Here is a 22,065-nt window from a genome sequence, read left to right as displayed (position 1 = left end):
AAAAACTTGTTTACCTGCTGAGAACAAATGTAATACATCATAGTGAAGGACATGAAATAAAGTAGAAGGATGAACTAGAGAAGATGATACTCAGATATCAGAGATGGTCTTAAGTGTATTCTTTTTCAATGTTGTTTGGAGTAAGAACAAATTCCTATGCTGTTTCTGTGCTATACTGATGATAGTTATTACCTATTTCTTGAATTAGGAATTTGTGCCTACAGATCATGATAAAATAAGATGCCATTAACAATCATAAATGACAGTGACTCTAGCCAGTCACTGTTTTTTCTTTCCCAAGCTTATTCAATTTCAATCATACATTTCCAGTTCTTATCAGTATTATACAAAGAAAAATGTTTATGAGGGAAACATAACATAAATGGGAAACACCCCATTTTTTCAGGGATAATGAATCCAGAATAACAGTCAGTACATAAACCAAAAATCCTCACAGATTCAGAATGGATATATCGTATTTAACTTGGATCAGAAATTTAAATTTGAATCACCAGCAGTCCTTTAATTCCACACGGGTGGTTCAGAGGGATTTATTCCTGAGCTTAACAGAAATACTTTTTAAAAATCTTGAAAATGTCTTGTAAGCACCATTTCCTATTCAACAATAGTCTGATCTTTGTGGCTTGATAGCCCAGCAGTAGCCAGGAAGTAATACTTAGTTTGAATACTGTAAAATAAATTATTCTTCCATGAATTCTACTTTTCTTTTAGAAGAAATTGATTTCCATCCTGAGGCATGAAATTTAACTTCCTTTCTAAATTTATAATAATTAATTATGAAAAGTTGAGCTATGAAAACTGCTCTGCCATGTAAATATCTAGTTCCTCTGTGGTGTTTTTGAAGAGCCCTTGACATAGACTCATGATTTACAGTCCTCCAATAGTGATCATACTAATTAATCCCACAGGTAACCTGAGTCTTCCTATTTCTTATTTGACAAGTAAGAGAATTATTTCTCTCCATTTCTCTTCTGTTTCTCTTTCCTATCCTGCTCTGGTGCCACATTATCATGTAAGAGTTTTGCATACAGCACTCCAGGACAAGATGCACTTTTGATTTATGCTTTATGACTTGATGTCCTAATGCATCTGCATATGGAAGAAAGTTCATTCAATTTTCTGCGTAAAAACTTAGGGACCTTTTTAGAATTTATTAAGGTTATTCAGAGACATATTCTTCCCAATCTATCTTCCCATATTTCCCTCCCAATCTGTATTGCATTATGGTTAGTGACACTACATTTTTTTTCCATTCTGCTGTCCATTCACCTGGTAAATTCAGTGTGTCACAACTCCTTCTGATCCTGAACTCTTTAGTAAATCTTATGGCATCAAAACATTTCATTACATTACTCTTTCCATCTTCTGTTAATTAAGGAACATAACACATCTAGGCAAGGAATTATTTTATGAATGGGCTTTAATACGGAAATGAATCAATAACTGTTTCTTAATCAAAGACTGAATTTTTTCAATAATGTCCCAGTTATGCAGCAGCTATTAAATTTCTGCAGTGCTTCCTATTCTGGAACTTTTTATAGGCCTATTTAAACCATCCCATAAAAGCTGTGTTTTATTGAGGTCTATGAAGCACTTACCTCTAAGACACAATTTCTCTTTTTAGAAACCATGCAACCTTGACTCTGTCACTTAATTTTCTAGACATGTTTTTGTCCTGACTTTAATCATGATTTCACCTTTTTCCTGACTGATTCTTCAGTCTCTGAATAACTCTTGAGAGTTAAAATATATTTAGCCCAACACACCTTCAGACAGTAACTTCTTTTGCTGAAGTTGTCAGAAGTTTTGACTAAGTTCTAACATTTATTTTGATAACAGACATAAGACCTGCAGTAAGACAAAAATAAAGCACAGACTCATTCCACATGTCAGGTACTTTATGATAACTGCTCATTGCATGCTGTTATGCTGAAGTGAAAATTGCCTCATGCAAGCAGCTACAGCAAAGCAGCTGGCAGCCACTAGTTGATACTGCCTTTGCCCATCTCACCATAAATTGTCCATCTGTTCATAGTCTGAGAAGAAGGTGCAGTTTTAAAATATTTATGAACCATATAAAGTGATATTTCTCTCTCAGATATTCCTAACAGATATTTTGTCTCTCTTTGTCTGTCTTTCTAAGCTCAGAATTGCTCTTCTGCCATGTCAATGACAATGTCAAGAGAAATTTTTATCACATTAAAAATCAGTATAGTGAGCATCAGAAAGGACAATTTAGCCTTTCAATTGTCTAGAGCATCTGTGTTTAGAATAATTTTCACTGAGTATCAGAAAACACCTTTCCTGCCCTTTCCCTCTTCTAGTTCAGGTTTTAATGAACAGGCTTGGTGGAATGACTTCTCATTTGATTATCATCACCGATTTTGTTATTAATGGGTAAGGAATATGTTGTGGTTGAAATCCCCTGCAAACTGGATATTTCTTTTGTTCTAATTTGCAAGAACTGGCTGTGAGACCTACTAAGAAAAATTTCATTCACTAGGTAACATCCAAAAAAGTTAGTAGCACTTTTTTCTTCATTACTAGCAATGCCTTAATGAGAATACATAAGCCCACTTTACTAGAATGAAAGCAGCACGAGTGTGTGAGTTCTGTTTCAGCACAGACTCTTTTGCACTTCAAGTTATTCTTATTCCAGGGAGCAGGAATAAGGATATAAAATGAACAGAAATCATGGACGTCTTTGGATTTAGATCACTTGGATCACCTCAACAGCCCATAAAGTCATTGGGTAGAAGCACTAACAGAGCGAGTGCATTACTGAGATCCTTGGACTGTATATGCAGTCTGATCCTTCTTCTCATTGATAGTGAACAGGAAATACCAACTACCTACAGGAATCTTTCTTCTCCTGTGCCTATGTAGGTTCCTGACACTTAATGCCTACTAGGTTCAAGCATGCTTCCAAAGATAGGTAAAAATCTTTTTTTAATAACATAGCAAAAGAGCAAGGAGCAGAGGAGAGCTAACCAGACTTCTTGTCTTTCTACAGCATGAGAAGGCACAAATCTCTTACTACCTCTCTCATCTTTCAGAGGAAGTGCCCAAAGTACTAACAGCAGTTTTTCACTTGAACAGTGCAATAAAGAGAGCAATATTCTCGGGACCAAAGGTAAGCAATAAAGCAGAGGGATACTGAATCTGTAATTTGTTGAGAAGCATATAATTCTGGGCAGGGAAAATCCTTATTATTGGTCTCAAATATTGTGTGAAATGAATGTTTTGCAAAATTGTCTTTTACCGCACAAGAATGTATAAACAAAAAGTTACATATATGCACTCAGAGGACTTGCATTATGAAGAAATGGGAATTCTAGCATGTGCCTACCTCCAGGAAATAGCCTAAATATCAGTCGGCATACTTTCACTTATGAACACATTTTGTCTACTGAATATATGCCTCCACATATGTATGCGCATGCTACTTCATTTTGGTTTGACTGAAAAAAAAAATTGCCTCAAAACAAGCAAACATCAAACAAAAAGTATGAAATGATAAGGACAAAGTTACATTTTATTTATTAAAAAAACTGCTCCATTTTCATTTTATATGAACTGTTTTTTTAATTAAAATTTTAGCTCTTTTTTTTTTTTTTTTTTTTAAATGGCTTACATTAATATTGTGCATTTTTTATTGCTGTTCTTCTCTTCTTTTCTATATCTATTTGAAGACTTTTTTTTTGGAGAAGTTCTGCCTTACAATAGGAATTTACTACCTTACCCTGCATCTCAGTCTTGGCATTTATAAATCAGTCATTATCTTGATGTCTGAGTTTTAAAGCTCTGGTGCCTTCTTGAAGTATTTCTAATCGGCACTGTTCAGAAATGAGATGACCAATTCTGCCATAGTTGGACCACATAGGCAGGCTCGTGTAGCAAATTTTATACACCTTATATATATAGAATATATAGAATATATAGATACATAACTTATATTTAAGCTCTATTATTCAGTAATTTCTATTGTAATTTTACCTCCAACTTTTGCAAATTCAACATTCATTTTTCAAAATGTGTTTGTCTTAACAAAGTGGGGATTAGACTGTGGTCACTTCAGTTAATGCAGTTTATACTGGATTAGACAGATCACTGCAAAGTGGCAAACCACTGCAACTTCTCCAGGTGTTTTTCTGGTTAGCTATTTTAAACTAAGATGTCTATTAAAGAAGCTTCTTGTGTACCCTTAGTTGTCTAAAAAAGGTACCTCTTGTTCTTACTTCTTTACATGGCAATGATCACAAAATTTCTGGAGCACTTTCCCTACAAAGGCTTTTCTCAAACCGTCTGATCTATGTGACATGTCACTTATTATTTTTAAGAAAGAGAGGTTTAGTGAGGCACAGCATCCCACAAGGATGCTTAAAGCCACTTTGTGCATTGGGGTTACAGTTTTCTGACAAAATGTCAATATCTTGTCATACATATTCAGTGTCACCGAGTTAGTTGTATTTGTTTTTGGAAGTACTGCACGCATATGAATTCCATCATCTAAGAAATGGCTTGTGAATATCTCTCACAAGGAATTGAGCTGAACTGTCTGCGAAGTGAGCTTGTATAAGATTTGCTTTGTCATGAACTTCGGTGACTGAAAAATGACTGAATCCTATTATAGACTGTGAGGTTGCTTCACTATACACATGTATTCAACCTGAAATCTTCCCATTTAAATTTCATTTTTCTGTTAAACTCCAGGGCTCTTAAAGGGTCTGCAGTTCTGCTCAGAATAACCACTTTACAGAATTACGATAAACAATACTTAAAGAAAACGATTGGCCCAATGTGCCAGGTAGCATCTAATTTAAATGATTTAAGTTCTTATAGAGTCAATTGGAGACAAAGAGAAAAGCAGAGTGCTGTGAGATACCAGTTTTTCTCAGTGAACCAGCAAGGCATCAAGCACATCCACAAGTAACCTGCAAGGATGAATGCTAGCCAATAGGGAAAACCAGAGTTGATATTTCTCATCTCACTCAGGAAGCTGGCAGAGGCTCTGTGGAGTCAACACTTTTAGCCTGCAATGGACTATGGCTTTGCTCATCTTAGCATCCTGCCAATATTATGAAAACCAATCAGCTCTTTTTCAGGCTTCATCCAAGTCATTGCTCTTAGTCACAAGAATATCAGGTCTCTCTAATGTAACCTTGTACTGCATATTTGGCACAAAATATTCGTATCTTGGCTCTTGTAAGCTATAAGACACAACCACACAAGATTTTTTATGCCTCTTGCAGTGTTTCAATTTGTAATTTAAAAAAAAAAAAAAGCCTAAATGGAAGAGTTGTGTGTGATATGTCCTATGAAATACAATGTTAGTGGAGTTGTTTCCTGGTAGAGTTTTATTCTCAAAAACTTTGAGCACAAACCACTTCACATGCAGTCAGTGAAAACCAGCAGCGTTTAGATAAACGTTATCTTCCTTGATAGAACATGTTTTGGCTGATAAAACTGAGTTAATCAGCTCATTTTTTAAACTTTCATTTCTTGTACCACTGAGTGTTTGGCAGTTCACTCAATCCAATTCATTAGCAGTGCATCTAGAAAACTCTTGTGGATATAGAATCATAGAATCCTTAGCATTGAAAGGGACCTTTGAAAGTCATCCTGTATAACTCCTCTGCAATGAAGGGACATGAACAGCTAGATCAGGTAGCCCAGGGCCTGATCCAGCTTTGCCTTGAATATCTCCAGGGATGGGGCATCAACCACATCTCTGGGCAGCTTGCTCCAGTGCCTCACCACCCTCACAGTAAAATACTTGTTCCTTACATCGAATCTAAATCTACACTCTTTAAGTTTGAAACCATTTCCTCTTGTTCTATCACCACAGACCCTGCTAAAGAGTCTGTCCCCTTCTTTCCAGTAGCTCCCATTTACGTTACTTCCTTATACTATTTGATCTTTTATAATAAATAATGTTTTATTTTATTACCACTACATTTAAATAAATCAGTCTTTAAATCAAAAATATTTTTGGATGTTGAAGAAAAAATTAAATTAAAAACTCAACAGGAAGTTCAATATTCAAATATATTAGACTCTAACTAATGTTTAATGCCTCAATAAACTACCTAAACTTACATATGTTTGCAAGAACTGAGTCAGAAGCCAATAGGACTCGGTTTCCTAAAGCTTGAATATAAAGCTAAGTTGTATTGAAATATTAGTGTACCAAGAAAAAAAAAAAAGTACTTCAGTATTCATTGTTGACTAAAGTAAGCTGAAAGAAATTGCACAATAATGCATCAATATTTTCTTCATGTCCTAGACCTTGAAATAACAATCTGAGCTCACCCACTCTGCTTCAAAAAGATCCAGACTATTTAAGACCTGTTTTATTATAATCATAGTTTTATCATTGTCTAAAAATGCCGAGGTCATGCCCTATATTTTGCAGCTGATCTTTATTTGATGACTAGTACTGATATTTCAGTGTAAGAGAGAGTAAATCACAGTAAAATAATATATTATAGAAGCGAAATACAATGTGAAAGGAGGAATTTAAATAGCAAGAATGAGAAGAAATTAAGAAAGAGGAAAGAAAGACCCTATAGCTTTTGAGGCTAAACAGTACTGATGACATCTTAGTCTCATATAGATCTCTTCTTTATCACACAAATAAAAAAAAGGTACAGAAGTGAAGGATGCTATTCGAAGACAGCATAGCTAAGTCTTAAATTAGAGTTCTACTCAACTTGTGATTTTTACCTTTATCCTTTGTCATAGCTGGGACTTTAATTTCCTTTCCTTTTGAAGAATCTGAAAAAAATATCAGACAAAAAAAAAAATGAAGGGGAAAGTCAGCTATGACAGTATATACTATATCTGTCTATACTGTAACAAACATATATAACTCCTGATTAACCAAAATTTTGAAAAAGATAGGTGTTAGGAATTAGAATTTCTATTTATTTCAATACAAGGCTCAAATTAGAATTTGAAAACTAAACAAAAATAATTCCTACTAAATTACCTGGCAAAGACACTGCATTTCAAATCATACTCTCGGATTTATGAAGTCTATCACTTAAGTCTATCATGAGTTTAGAAACAGCTCTGTTACTAACTTACTGAAGTGGACCGGAATTGGCTACAGTTAACTGTCAAGCAACAGTTAAAGAACATCATAGTGATGAACATGATTTCATAATTTCTGAATTATGTAAGATGATATTCACTTTGATGTATGAGATTTATTAAGGGACAAGAAGAGAGCTATAGCTCCTTTTCACTAAAAACCTATAATACAAAAATGAAAAGAAATTGCAATATATATTGATACCAATAGGCTGTGTAAAGATAATGTGTTATTTCCTAACTACATGATGTGACATTACCCTTTTCCTTTAAGACTGTTGGAGCCATCACATCTTTTCTTTTACCAGTCTCTAGAAAGAAACATTTAACATTTATCACAAGTCAGGTTAGAGAAATAAGATGACACTTGAAAAGAAAACAAGTTAGACATTTTGATATTTTGAGAGCAAAAAAGATGTGATAATTAAATGGATTTAACAGCGTGGAAACAAAGAACAGGACAAAACTGTAAGGTCTTTCATTCATCCTTTTAGACTTGGATGTGCAAAAAAATAAACAAAAAAAACTTCCAATATGTCATTACTGTCTCTGCATTTGGGGGAAACTGTTAACCTTTCTCTCAAGCAGGCAATGAAAAACAATTATTTACAAGGTGAAAAGCAATTTAATAGACTAGCTAGTGTTAATAAAATTTTCTTTTACTGAACCCAAGTTAAAATTTAATCCACACAGATACGGTTAAAATATTAGAACTTGAATGCCAGAGGCTTCTGATAAAGGTAAATGGGAACTTTATTTTTTGATTTAACACAAGGACAAGAACTCAGTTATTCTTTTAACATCAAGGAGGTGTACTGCCTGTGAATAAAAGCACACTTTCTACATGTTTGTAGCCCTTTAAAATCACAGGAAAGCTGGGTATAAAATAACAGCAGTATATCAGAATAACAGCAGTATATCAGAATGTATATTCGTATACACTGTTCTGATAATCAGTTCTGAAATTCTTAACTTCTCTACCTACCTTTTTCCTTTGACCCTTCTGGATTCTTGGGATTTTTTCCTTTCAGTGATTCTGTAGGAAATAATTGAGTTTTTGAGATGCACGATATAAGCCTTTGACCTTTATTTACCTTACCTCTAGAGACAATATTGTAGTTCTTAAGATGTAACACTATTACTAGCAATCATGGTAATAAATATAATATAAATAACTCTGTCAGTGAAGACCTCACTAGGTAGAAACTAGGAAGGATTAAGGCAAATACAATTAATGCCAAAGAATTAGGAATTTTTAGGGCCTTATCCAACACTTCACGAAGGAAGGATTATTTTGGTTTTCTCTCATGGGCTGAAGCCAAATTTTTTTGCCTTAGTCCTTTAGATAGCATGTTTCCAGTATCGGCAAATGCAGGAAAAGCATATCATATGATAAATAAACAGTTGATATAAAGTACAAATACAAAATGTATATATTTTTGAAAGCAACTGCCTCTTGAAGTATTAAGTGTGTGTATCAGAGAACATTAGTAGAAAATCGTAATGGGTTTATATACATTCTTGGTTTAAGTGAGAGAACATCAGAGTCTGCACAATGCTGAGTAGACCTAATTATACTCCATCTGTTAGGTTATACCACCTAAACAACTAAAAAAAAACCAAAACCACTTTGTTTATTCCAGATTAACATTAACAAAATTTTCAGTATGAAAAAAACCAAAACCATAAACGGATCTTGATTAAAGAAAATGTATTTCAAAATAAGCTCATAAGTGACAGTCCTACTGGCTGTCATGGCAGCAGAATGTGATCCCACTTATCCAACTGGCTTCAAGTGTGACTTGCTACAGAAAAAGTTGACTTACAGTGTGGTTGAATCCTTTAGAGAAATCACACCATGACTAGATAAGTACTTAAGCAGGGAGCTTGGTCTTCACAGTAGCAGGTGGATTCCTTCAAGGGATTCAGAGAAAACTTCAGTGTGAAGACTAAAATCTTTTGAAGAGGCTATAGAAGAAGTGTGCTTGACCATTTGTGCATGTCTGTGATTTCAAAGATAAGCAGCCACTATTTCAGCCACCAGGACAAACCAATACATTTTGACTGGTGGTGACCACAAGGTATTTTTTGTCTCTTGCGTACCTCATCTACAATTGGCTAGTCCTAAAATAAATTCAGCACTTTGGACTCTCATTCTTTTGGATGCCTTTGTTAATCAGTGCAGGATATTTTCGCTGGGGCATCGTCTTATTCAACATGCTTCTGAGATCAGCATCTTGCTTCCCTTCCAGGGAGCAGAACTTCCTCGTCAGAGACTTAAGCAGGGACTCACTAAAGGTGGTTCAAACTTTTTGTCTCTACTGACCATTTCCCTGGTCCCAGAAAAGGGAAAGATCGAAATTGTCTTAAAGCCAATATTTATACTGCTGCTTTCCTCCTGCATCCTAATCCAAGAGTGAAGCTCAGGAGCTAAGAAAGTGATAATGAAGTATGCAACAGCAGTATACGAACTTTAGTGTAAAGATCTAGTTTTCATACAAACAGCAGCAACAAATATGTAAATGTAAATAGAAGGAAATACTAACTCAAGCAATATTGCTTTTCGGCGCTTTCCTTTAAAGTCAGAGGGGGTATCATTTCTATGTAGGTGTGTCACAAAATAGCTTTCTATGTTTAGAGAAAAAAAATGTTCCAGACAAAAATGCTATGGGCAAATGTTATTTCATTGTACGTTTACTTCAAAGGAAGCATCTGAATTGCTCAACAGAAGTAAATCAGTACATTTGTTTATTTAATGTCAGTGTGCTCTTATGTTTATGGCAAAAAGGCAATACTCACTACTTATTTCCCCTGACACTCTGTGCATATAAATAAATACACTTATTATCCACCCAGAAGTTACGTAAGCAAAGATGCAAATACATCCTAAAACATGGCAGAAGCAAACAAGAGAGAAAGAAAGAGCATTTGTTTGGAAAACAGATTGTGTAGCACAAAGTATGAGTGAATTTGCATTATCTGTACAGCACAAACACTGTCATCTTAATAACTCAACATAACTCACAATGCAATTCAAGTGCATCTGTTAGAAAAATTTTGTGAAAAGTTGCATATAGTATGTCATAAGCTTTTTAGTGTTACTGTTAGAGATTCTGTATGAACCAGCTTCTACTATCATTAGCTGGGTAATATATCAAAAAACTGCATGACAAATTATAGCCTAGAGTTTCCTTGTCTTCACATTATTTGAATATGCTCATGTCAACAGCAAATCAACTCTTATATTAATTATTCTAAGTGGCCTTTTTTCTTGAGCTGAAAAGCTAGTTATAAATTCAGTAGATGTGAGATAACATTAGTGAAAAGAAAAGGGAAGGAAATATATTTTTCCAGTGTTCACCTTAATCATTCCCAATAAAATGAGACTGTAAGATTGAAGATATTTTATTCACATCATAAAACAGATAGGTTAACACTGTAATATTGTGATCTACGGAGTATCTCAGAGCTTCAAATTCGAGAATTTATTTTCTCTGACTCATTTTTAAATAGTGCTATTGCCAAAACAATTGTAGGACAGAAGAACAGAAGCTTTGGATTCAAAATGGATTCAAAAGAAGCTCTTAAAACAGAGGAATTCGAGTTTTGGGTCTCTTCACTGTGAAGTGCTCACATCCACTGTTTAGTCTCCGTGAAGGTTCAGCAAGTGTCAGTGAATGTCAATGGGTGCCATTTTTCCTGCATGGAGGAATTCAATGAGACACCATTTCTTCATATGTACTTCCATGTCAGATGCCATTTTGTTAGTCTGCCCCTCTGCTGCCATTACTTTCAGAGCCCTCATACATTTTCTATTGTTCAGAAAACAAGGTTTTTAGGAAAAATCTTAACTATAACTCAGAAAGTCTTTGTGATATTTAATTAATTTTGAGTCTCCTGAACATTAATTGTTCTATTTATGGTTTTTTGGTCTTTTTTTGCTGTAAATCCCTTATGTAATTTTAACCAATTAAATATTGATTGGATAAGATTTCTAAAAGATTAAATTTCCAATGATTATTTTTAAATGAATACATTCATTCTACATTGTGTGGTTTTAAAATAAGTATTATATTATTTTGTGTATCCTTACCTTTATCTTTTAGAGCTGTAGGATTCTTTCCTTCCTTTTCTTTGCCATGTTCTGTAAAAATAATTTATTAATCTTCAAGCTAGAGTGATAAAAGGTTAAACCTCTGGGATAACGATTGATTGAATAATTGGTGGTTTCTAACTGAGCCATGATACTAATTTAATGTGTAGTACAAAACACTATGTGCACTTTGTGCATGCTCACAAAGTGAAGAAATGAAAATTTCTTAATTTTGATATAAGAAAAAATATCACTGAAAAATCACTTATTTCACTCTGCAGCATGTAATAGAAAATGCTATCAAGTGTTCTTAAATTCTGAGTTTGGACTTCTACGTTGTTTTTTTTAACATGTTTCACGTTAGTGAAGATTTATCTGCACTGCTGATAATACTAATAAAGTTTTATTACAAATTTACTGAACTATTATTACACTTATAAATTCCTTTCTAAGATGTAAGATAAAAACAAAATGCCCAATTCATTGCAAGATATTTTCTTGATGTGAATATATCCTTAGGTTTTCTACAATTATGTCCTATGACATTACCTTTATCCTTGATAGCAGCTGAATATTTCAATTCTTTCTCTTTTCCAGGATCTGTAAAAAAATGTATTTGTACACCAACAAAGTGACAGTCAGAAGCAATAATGGAGTGAAACTAGAAGACTTAAGCTTCAGAGAATGTATATCATATGAGAGACTACAACTATGTACTGGAAGAAACAGTGTCAAGCAGTGACTGGGAAAGTTGTACAAAATTCTCCCTTTTCTGTTCACCAAGTGCAGGTCACAAAATGTCTTCTACTGATTTAATTATGATGTCTATCAATGTGTAAAATTTTACTTATTGTGGGATAAGTATATTATGTCAACTTCCTTAAGTAGAGAAGGCAAAAATCACCCTTTGACGATTTTGACTTATAAGAAGTGGTTCCAGTCTACTTCCCTCATCTGGGATTCTCCATTCATGCTGAGCAGGTCCAAGGATCTCCTTATTGAAACTGTTCTTTCATGAGTGTCAGATGCATGCCAAAAGGGAGAGCAGCACAATAGTGAAATAGGTCAAAGAGGTATTTTTATTCTGCCTCCCAATGAGTAGTGAAGATGGCTATGTGGCATCATCCTTAATGGAAACTGGATGATGAGGGATAGTTACCTGACCAGCAGGAAATAAGCAATAGTTTTGTTTTGGATAAAACAAGAGATTATGATTCTGGTCTGATGAAATGTATCCTAAACTTCCCCTCTTTTCCAAAATCAGGAGGACAGATGAATCTGTTCCAAACAAATTAGTCAGAAAAAAACCAGAAACTTGGATTTTGAATTTCCGCATGCTGAGTGTTTTAACTCTCTAATGATTTCAGGGGTTTAAATATATTATCTGAGAAGCATTAATTAAGTGGCATTTTCTGGAAAAGAAACACAATGTCATTCATCATATATGAAGTAAAACTTTATCGCAACCAAGAAACTCAGCAGCAACTCAGTGCCAGAAAATCTTGAAGAGCTTTGTAAGAAGGTCCCCTTGGTTTCTCAAAATGGGATAAGATTCCTTGTTAGAAGGAAACTGCATTGTGTCTAGTAGACAGATCTGACAGAACTTGCAGCAGCTGCAGTGGGTAGTTGTGATGATTGTTTACTGTCTGAAAGCACACACAGTTCACAAATTGGCACCTTTGTAATGAAAGCATTTAACATATCCAATAGCAATTTATCATTATTAATACTGTTTCTTATTCATAATTTACTACTGGGGTCCATATAAGACAAGATGAGTTTATGGGGAATTTACATCAAAAGAATTCAGCCATAATATAACTTTATTTATGCTTATTTAAATATATTATTTATTTATTTATTTAAATACATTATTTAATATGACAGAAGTAAATAGGTGAAAAAATAACATTTACTTTTGACATTAAAACACATTTTCTGGAGTGGCTGGCTTCAAGGGTTAAATGTTTAATTCTTCTTCACCTTCTAAGCTGTGCCTCTAAAATGGCCATACAATTAGACTGTACAATTTTGAAAAGAGATTTGGGAGAGGAATTTGTAAAACAATGTAAAAAAAAAAAAAAAGCAAAATGAAATTTCACTGTAATAAAGCTGTCTTTTTCCATCCTCATCACATCTGCTTCAGTATCTGCCTGTGCTCTCCTGCTTCTACCTGCTTCTCAGGATTTTATGATTCAGTCATTAATTTACAAATTTAGAAGACTTTTCATTTCAATTACAGATTTAGAAGACACTTCGAATATCCATGGAACATACATAGGAGAACTAAGTAACTCTAATAAGCCCTTTCAAAAACCTAAGCAACATTAGTATTTAAATACTAAGCTAATGCCAATTGCCAATGTTAATAGAAAAAAAAGAATCATTGAGAAGGCTGAAAAATACTCTCTTCTGTGCTCATGAGTTACTGAAAAATTCCAAATTTCCTTATTCATTACAGCACTCTACAACGAGAGGAGTTTGGAAGACACAAACGTTTCCTCTCTTGCTTCACTCTCTCATTATTACTTCTTTTCTAAAAAATAATTTCTGATTAATCCAAAAAATAAATAATATGCTACCTTGTCAGTATGGAATTAAATTATTTAATGCACAGTATAAAACCTCTTGTGTTCAGGAGCATTTCCAGGGTAATAATTTACAGCATGTCCATTGTTAATAAGAGTTACCTAAGCTGTTTTAAAAAAAAAAGGCTGGACATGGTTCTGAGCAACATGGTCTAGCTGTAGGTGTCCCTGTTCATTGCAGAGGAGTTAGACTAGATGGCCTTTAAGTGTCCATTCCAAATCAAGCAATTCTATACTTCCATGAATCTGTCAAACTCTGGCATAAGTTGCAGCACAAGTTCCACAAGAGCTTTGCTTTGTACTGATTTCCAGTGCTAAACATATATTGAGATCAGAAAGCATAGTTGAAACCTATAGAGTGCACAACAGGTTTGGAGAGATCTGTAGTGAGTTTAACAGACTTGGAGACAAGAATTTATTGTGGAAAAAAAATATATTTGTACACTTTGCAAATAGGTTAATCATAAGTGCATAGCAAAAGTCTCTTCCTTTTGTCACTGAAGAATACAACGTTATGGGATGAAACTTTGGCTTAAATAGACTCACATGTCTTCACATATCCATTATTACTAGTCTGAACCTACCTGTGTGATCTATTCTAGGGTACCTGCTTTGACAGGGGGCTTGGACTTGATGATCTCTTGAGGTCCCTTTAAACCCCTGCAATTCTGAGATTCTGTGATTCTGTTACAAATATCATCTTTGCTGTGTCAGCTCTAGTTTATCTACCACAATCTTGTCCAATTCTCAGTAATAGCAGCATTTTTTTATACACATTATTTTCCACTTATAGATAAAACATTGATTTATCCATTACAGGAAGAAGTAATATCTAAATATTTTGCTTACTTGCATGTTTCATCTTTGGTTTATCTGAGGAAAGAGAAAAAGAAGGAAAGAAAAGGTGAAAAGATAAAATAAAAAAAGAATTATTATAATACATATTCATGTAGGAAAATATTTTTAATTCAAGCAGCTATTGAAAATGTATTCAAAGAAATATTGTTCCTATATACTTAAATACAGCTTGAAAGTGATTTTGACTCTATTGTTGCTTGGCAGCATGTATGAAAAAATTTCATTGTTCTCATCTAGTACCACGCAGACATGAAACCGAAGCATAAAAATACCCATCTCATAATAGCCTGTTTTAAGTGATGCTAGCTTTCTTATAACCTTTCTTAATTCTAGTAGGTAACATGAGAAAATATTTTTGCCTTTTCCTCATTTTATCAAGCTACTTCCTGACTTTTTTTTTCTATTTGCTACACAAATAGAGCTATTCACACTCTAGCACTTCTGGAAGCCTCCTTATATTTCGTATTTTTCTTATATCACAAATTCTAATTTTAACCAGCTCCCTCTGCTTGTTAACATGTATCCTGGTATACAATAGTTAGCACAATAAGATTTCATTTCTCAATTCCTTCAAAATTCCTTCAATTTAAATATTATTTTTTCACAAATTCAACTTTTCCTCATTAAGAAAAGGAGTCTTCACTTTTCCTCAGATCTTTTAGACTACTATGACCTGTTAATTAAGTGTAGATTTCTCTTTAGTCAAAACACAACTGAGTGCTGCTTCCATCACCATATATTTTTACAGTTCCATAAGAAATACAGAAGTGCTAATATTCAAAAAATCATCTGAAAAGTGCTTCTGGCTTATTTGCCTTGGAATGAGCAACATATTGGCAGTACACACAGGACACAGAAATGAGAAGCAGAAGCAGTAACTATCTGAAAGTATACATGTTCACTTGTACGCTGCAGAGGAACAGAGCTGCCTGCCAGTAGATGGAAGTAGCTGCAGAAGTAGTTGAGATAGATATTTTATGTTGTTCTTATCCCTTTGACTTGCAAAAACTAGGTGGTCATGGGCACGGGGAGATAGAATTTCTCCTGCTGATTGCAGGTGGAAAAATTACTTTGGCCCAGTTCTGAGCATCTCAGGAATCAAAACCAATGATTTAAAAATCCCAGCTCAATGCCAACCAGGTAAAACTATGGTTTTTACTGCTCCATCTGTGCTCTGTATAGCACAGATAACATTATTTTGAAGATAACATCCCATCTATTGATGGTATATCGTAGAAGAGACAAATCTTTCAGCAAACACCACTTTGTTGTATGAGATGGTCAAATAGAAGGAAGGCAGTGCAGATAGCACTTGTGCAGAAATTAGAAAATTAGAAAACTGAAAATAGCATGGCAATACCCAGAGTAACAATGAATTAAATCTAGGCTAAGGCCTAACTAATTATAACATTTTCCATGACAACTAACAAGCAGTTGACAGCTGCTGCAGGATGCCCACACTATCTTGAATAATGCTGAGTAAAGCTGAAGCTGAAAAACTAGAGAAAGGAACAATAGCTCCATTGACGAAAGTTACAGCTGTAATAATTCCCTTTACATTATTCTAAAGGTCACTTGCAAGTTTTAGAAAGACTCCAGTATGAATGAAAATGCCAAGTTCATCATTAGGTCCCTAATGGGCAATTGGAGAATGAGTAAATACATAAATCACCTTGATAGGCAGTTAGCAGCAAAACAGTATAGGTTAGGGTATGTATCATATAAAGGAAGCCAAGTCTTACACGCTTTAGGTCTATCATTAGTTTTACTGCTCTGCTTTTTGCCATAAAATACAGAGAATTTTTTTTTTTTAAAGCGAACTAGAAGCAAGGATATAAAACTGAAAATGTACAATAATAATAAATACAATTGTATATAATGGAGAAACGGGAGTCCTGATAGGAGAGGACTCGCTCGCTCCCTTACGACCATACTTAGTGCCAAGAAGTCTGTGACCAAGTAGTCAGTCCAACATTTAAGCAATGAGATCTCAGTATTCAGGCAATTGGGCTGGGAGCCCTTGCAGAGGACAAGCACTGCCAGCTGCCAAACACCAAGCATATCTCATGTGTTTTTTGAAGTTTGGCAGCTTCATGTTGATATCCTCTGAGCCTTCTGCACTTCAGAAGCTGACATTGACTGTCATCTTTTTCCTTTCTAATCTGTTTGACCTCTGCATTATTTTATCACTGTCCTTGGTTTCTTCATCTAGATGCTTTAAGATTCCAACCTTTTTCTTTATATTTTCACTACCATCTTGGTGGTGGTGGACGGAGATTTGCATTAACCTTAGTGTTGACCATTCCATGCTTTTTTCTGCTCTGGGTGACCTGGGAAACTGTACATAGATGTACCAGCTGAAAAACATTCCATTAACACTTACAGTTCTTGTATCCTCTCTTCTGTTGTTTTTACTCTGAGACCTTACGATTCATACCTCATCCATACAAATCATACCCCACCCCAAGGTTCTTCTACAAACATCTGTAAGTTCTGCTATCAAAAGCCTCTTAAGCCTTTCAGAGCAACAGATTTAAAGGTTGCTGTCATCCAGCAGTCTGAATCTGAGGTTTTTGTTTCTGTGCAGCTGCCTTTCAAAGAGAGACAATGCCAACATGCTTTGTTTTCTTTTTACCTTTCTCTGCTGCCTTTGTTGCTTTTACTTCCTTCTTTTCATGTACTGCTGCAAAGCAAAGATAAGGTGTAAATAACATTTCTGGTCAGAAGCATTACTCCAACAGACAAAGCTTTTCTTAAATGCCTACAGATTACTTTGAAACAAATGAATATTTCAGAGATTTGCAACCATGAGATCTCTTTGTTTCTGATATATGACTACATAACATTTTACATACTACATACATTTGGCCTATTTAAAAAAAAAAAAAAAAAAAAAAGAGGAAAAGCAAACAGGGAATTTCTTTTAAAAAAGGATTTTACAACTTTTCTTTTTTCTTTTTTTTTTGTGGAAAAGAGACTACACTGCTGTGTGTATCATCTTAACTGAGGAAACAGCAAAGCAAAGCGTTGCACAGCCATGTGTGGCTTCTCCATGCAAGTATGGTTGTTTCTGCACCAGCAGAAAATTCCAGCCTGCATCCCTGACACAGCAAGCTATTTCCATGTGTTCTCATTTTCAAGCACGTATTTAGTCTTACATCTTATTGTATCTTACTAAGAAGGGTTCACAGTCAGACTAAGACTTTAGTGTAGACACCTAAATTAGTCCTTGTGAATTCTGCAGTTTCTGAGCACGAGAGAAGAAAATCAGATCACTTGTGCAGCCTGGCTGTTGGTTCTCTACTGATACTATAGGGAAGCAGCAGTAACAAGATCAGGATGCCTGAACATATTCAAACAACTATGACCAAGCTTTAGCTTGCACACTCCCCAAACTGTTTTGCACAGATTCAGAGATAGGGGACAGAGGCTACTTGTTTTTACTTCCATGCTAAGGATTGCATCATAGAATCATAGAATGGTCTGGATTGAAAAGGACCACAATGATCATTGAGTTTCAATCCCCCTGCTATGTGCAGGGTCGGCAACCACTAGACCAGGCTGCCCAGAGCCACATCCAGCCTGGCCTTGAATGCCTCCAGGGACGGGGCATCCACAATCTCATTGGGCAACCTGTTCCAGTGCGTCACCACCCTCTAACAGGGGTCTAACATGATCTAACAGGAGAAGGCTCAAGAAAAAATCTCTTCAGACTTAATTCTCCTGGGAAGCTTACTCAGTGCTTTGTAATCTCTTACACTCTGTATGGAAAATTTGGCAATGTACAGGACCTCCTGTAGATTTCTCAATCTATGTAGAACAACATATATTTTGGTTCATCTAATTTAATTATTCAGGATTAAGTCTTGCAAATATGTAAACATGCTTCTTTAGCTGTAAATGACTACTATCATCTCACATGTGTAAAGTTGAGCTTTTATAGTTGTAATTTATAGCCATCACGCAGAGTGAAAATAGCTGCTTTTAGTTTGAAAAGGTATCCTCCTACAGGGTGCAATAGATGAAAAGGTGGCATTCAGAAAATGTGCTTCACTGTTATTGCCTAGTTTAGAAGAGCTGTAAAGAGTAAGCAATCAGCATACATGGCAAGTTGTACATTGGAAAATTAATTTACTTCAAATGATCAGTATCTTAAGCACTGAAAAATCTTTGCAGCTATAGTGTTATCAGCACAGAACATCCACTCAGCTTGTTAGCATTCTAACCTGACAAGTACAGGAATGTTTCAGTGGTAGTAAATTAAGTGTGAATTTTAGAGTCAAGGTACATAGTGAGGTCACGTTCTGTTATTGTTATTTATGACAAGCAATTCACTGAATTAAAAATGCTTCCAGACATGCTCACTACTCTTTCAGGGATGCCCTGGTGGCCACCCTGGGTCCAAGCTTGTAGCCCAGCAGCATGGAAGCCTTGTCAAGCTGCTGGGTCCAAGAAAACCTGCTCAGCTGTGGGCAGTCTGCAGTGCCTGCAAGTGGACAGAATACCAGAAGAAGGATCTTCTGTTCCCATTAGGAACTCTTTTCAGAGATTCACTGAAATGTCAGGTGTGGACAGATGAATTACTTAAGATTGAATAGGATGGACCAGCTCTCATGTATCAATCATTTCCTGACACTTGTTCTTGCTTATTGCAGGTGCTGTGGTGCGAGTGTGTGTTTGAAGGCAACTTCCATATAAACAGTGAAATACTGTACCTCTGCACCTCAGTTACATCAGTTAGCATGTTTTATTGAAGTTTGCCTGAAAGTTAATTCAAAGCTGAAGGGATGACTGACTGTATCCATAAAAAACATAGAACCTCAGTTCCTTCTCAAGTATCTAACTTCATGTTTGCGTCATTGAACATACAGAAAAGAGGAGCAAAATATTTTGATATTTATTGTAGATCTCTGCTATTAACATCCATGTTACTTAGGCCTTGTAATAAATCGGTAATAGATTCCTGATATAAATTAAATTCAGTGATTCTGCCTACTTGTCCAGGTAAATGTGGGCATTGAGTCTTGCCACTGTGAGCATAGAGCTTTAAAAATCTTGCTGAAATAGTCAAATATTGAGAAACAAGTTTAATATATGTTTTAAAAAAACATACGGAAACAGGTGCTAGGAAATAAATTCACATACTTTCCAAAATGCATTTTTGCTCAGCTACTCTAAAATTAATTTTTGTTTATCCTGTTAGCTAATCTAAAGCAGTTTGATTTTGTTCAATGTCTTAAAACAAGAATACTGATAGAATAAAAATTGAAACTAGCTTCTGGATACTGAAGATCAATACAATCTTCTGAGATGAACTGGTATTTACAATCATCAAAATTGTGTGGCAAGGTAGACAAAGTACAGTTACAATGAGGGAACCAGCCACTCTTGAGCAGTACTGAGGCTAATATATAAAAATAACTAGCTATTGCTACCAATACTATTCTGGCTACCAGTGCATTCAGCAATGTAGCAGTGCTTCTCTGAGAGTTTGTAAAAAAATTGCTGAGATAGATCAGCACTTTAATAGCTGTTGGGAACTGGCAAGTAGCATTATTTAGACATAGCAGAGCAGTGTTTGGAAGGACAAATAGGACGACGCTTTATCATCTCAGCTTTTTGAGAAGGAGGTGACACGGCTTTGGAGATGTTGAGAGGTCTTTTAGTCTCAAGGTAATTAGTGTCACTTTAATGGTCTTCATAAATAGAAAGCCTAAACACACAGAATCACTGTTTGGAATGAGACTCTGCATAAGATTTTGTCTTATTTGTATTAGAATAGGGGAAAGTTTTCTGAGTTGTTCAAAAAAGGAAAACAAGGAAATAAAGAGAAGCAGTAAAAGACAAAACAAAAGCAGACTGAAAAGCTTGTTCAGATTTGATGAAAAGTATCGCTGCTAAAGACTGCTAAAATTTGTCTATCATTGTAAAAAAATAAATCTAGAAGAAAACAACAGCATTTTTACATTATTCTTAGTAAAATTAGGAAGAACAGCTGTTCTATTCTGTATTTAAAAAACATATATTGCTTTTTTTCCCCTAGAGTTCAAGGCATCTTTGAGTTTCAAAATTTGCAACATAGACATAAATGATTTGTTAGTAAGTAATTTTTCAGAAATTAACAATTATTCCAGAACTAAAATCAGCTGTTTCTCTTTAACGTTGATTGGTGACTGCTGTTATTTACTTAAATATGGAAGAATTAAAGGTTCAATATTAGGCTGATCCCATGATTAAACTGAGATGGCCGAAACCAAAATTTTTGGTTGTAAGACTATTCTTTTGACAGCAGAAAAAAGCAAAATGGTTCCTGTCAGTCATAATCAAAGCACACAGTTTTCATTTATCCTTAGCAAACTCTGTATAAGAGGAGTGTGCCTTAATTCTAGAACTCATATGTTAGCGTTCTTTTCCATCCTTCAAAATGCTGGGAAGAAGATAAAGACAAATTGCATTTGCAAGTGCTTGTCTCTTATCTAAAGAAATATGAAGTACACTATTTGGCAGACAAACTTGGGGAACCAGGTACAGAGGTAAAGACTCTTGTTTCATAGACCCCACTAATTCTGGATGTAACCATCACAAATGACCTAAAGAAAACAACTCTTAATAATAGGTAAATATAGTTGGAACAAGATGTACAAAAGGCCTATGACAACATTTCCCAGTAGTGGTGAAAGAAAACTTCGAGTTTGCAGAAATTGACTCAATTCTGCAAGAAAAATTCTTCACGTTTTTCAGATTCTAATGGATAAAAGTTTGGCAGGAATGAGTTCACAGTTTTGAAATGTTGGCATAGAATGTTATAGAAGAAATAAAATGTATCAAAAAGATTTCCTTAGAGTCTTCAAGCAGTAGTGGAAAGCTTTATTCAGACACCTAGAGAATCAAGACTACTTTTATTTTCTGTTTTGTTTGGTGGGAGAAAAAGGAGAACAAATTAAAGTTTAAATTAGTCTGTTTTCTGTTTTGCTCAATAAAATTAACTTCATGGCAATGACAGCATTATGAACATAGTCCATGAAGAAGAGAGCTTAAAAACATCCAATAAAGAGAATGCTGCATCAGCTTTAATTTGCTTACATTAATCTCCAAGTGATTCTGCACCCCTTCCTCACATTAGAGAAGAGCACTCTACTGACTTCCACTGACGCCTCTGAGATAAACTCTCAAAGAAGATACTTGAGTGACAGCGGGATATTAAAACATGTTAATTTGCATTTCTCTGGTTTGACTTGTGACAGACAGCTTTGGAAGCCATGGATCACAAGTTCTGAGCAGTTAATAAAATAGCACTGTTGTTTCAAGAGGAATGTTTGTAAAGGAAGGTGGTCTTTAAATAGGAATAAACACAGTAGTGCAGGGATTCAGGATGAAGTGCTTTTGCAGTTTGTAATATCATCACTTTTT

General features: G+C 34.9%; 1 protein-coding gene across 1 annotated transcript in view; it reads right to left on the bottom strand.

Moving 5' to 3' along the window:
• Window positions 1-22,065, bottom strand: part of TRDN (triadin) — a gene marked incomplete at both ends in the record, with an annotated part of 195,594 nt that overhangs the window by 39,641 nt on the left and 133,888 nt on the right. Inside the window, 7 exons of the mRNA XM_079550350.1 lie at window positions 6,748-6,798; window positions 7,377-7,427; window positions 8,102-8,152; window positions 11,210-11,260; window positions 11,759-11,809; window positions 14,647-14,670; window positions 17,291-17,338. Of these exons, the coding sequence (XP_079406476.1) occupies window positions 6,748-6,798; window positions 7,377-7,427; window positions 8,102-8,152; window positions 11,210-11,260; window positions 11,759-11,809; window positions 14,647-14,670; window positions 17,291-17,338 (327 nt within the window). The remainder of the gene's footprint in view (window positions 1-6,747; window positions 6,799-7,376; window positions 7,428-8,101; window positions 8,153-11,209; window positions 11,261-11,758; window positions 11,810-14,646; window positions 14,671-17,290; window positions 17,339-22,065) is intronic.

This window comes from Tetrao urogallus (assembly GCF_951394365.1).
Source record: "Tetrao urogallus genome assembly, chromosome: 2".
Lineage (NCBI taxonomy): Eukaryota > Metazoa > Chordata > Aves > Galliformes > Phasianidae > Tetrao > Tetrao urogallus.
This window is presented reverse-complemented; position numbering and strand designations above follow the sequence as displayed.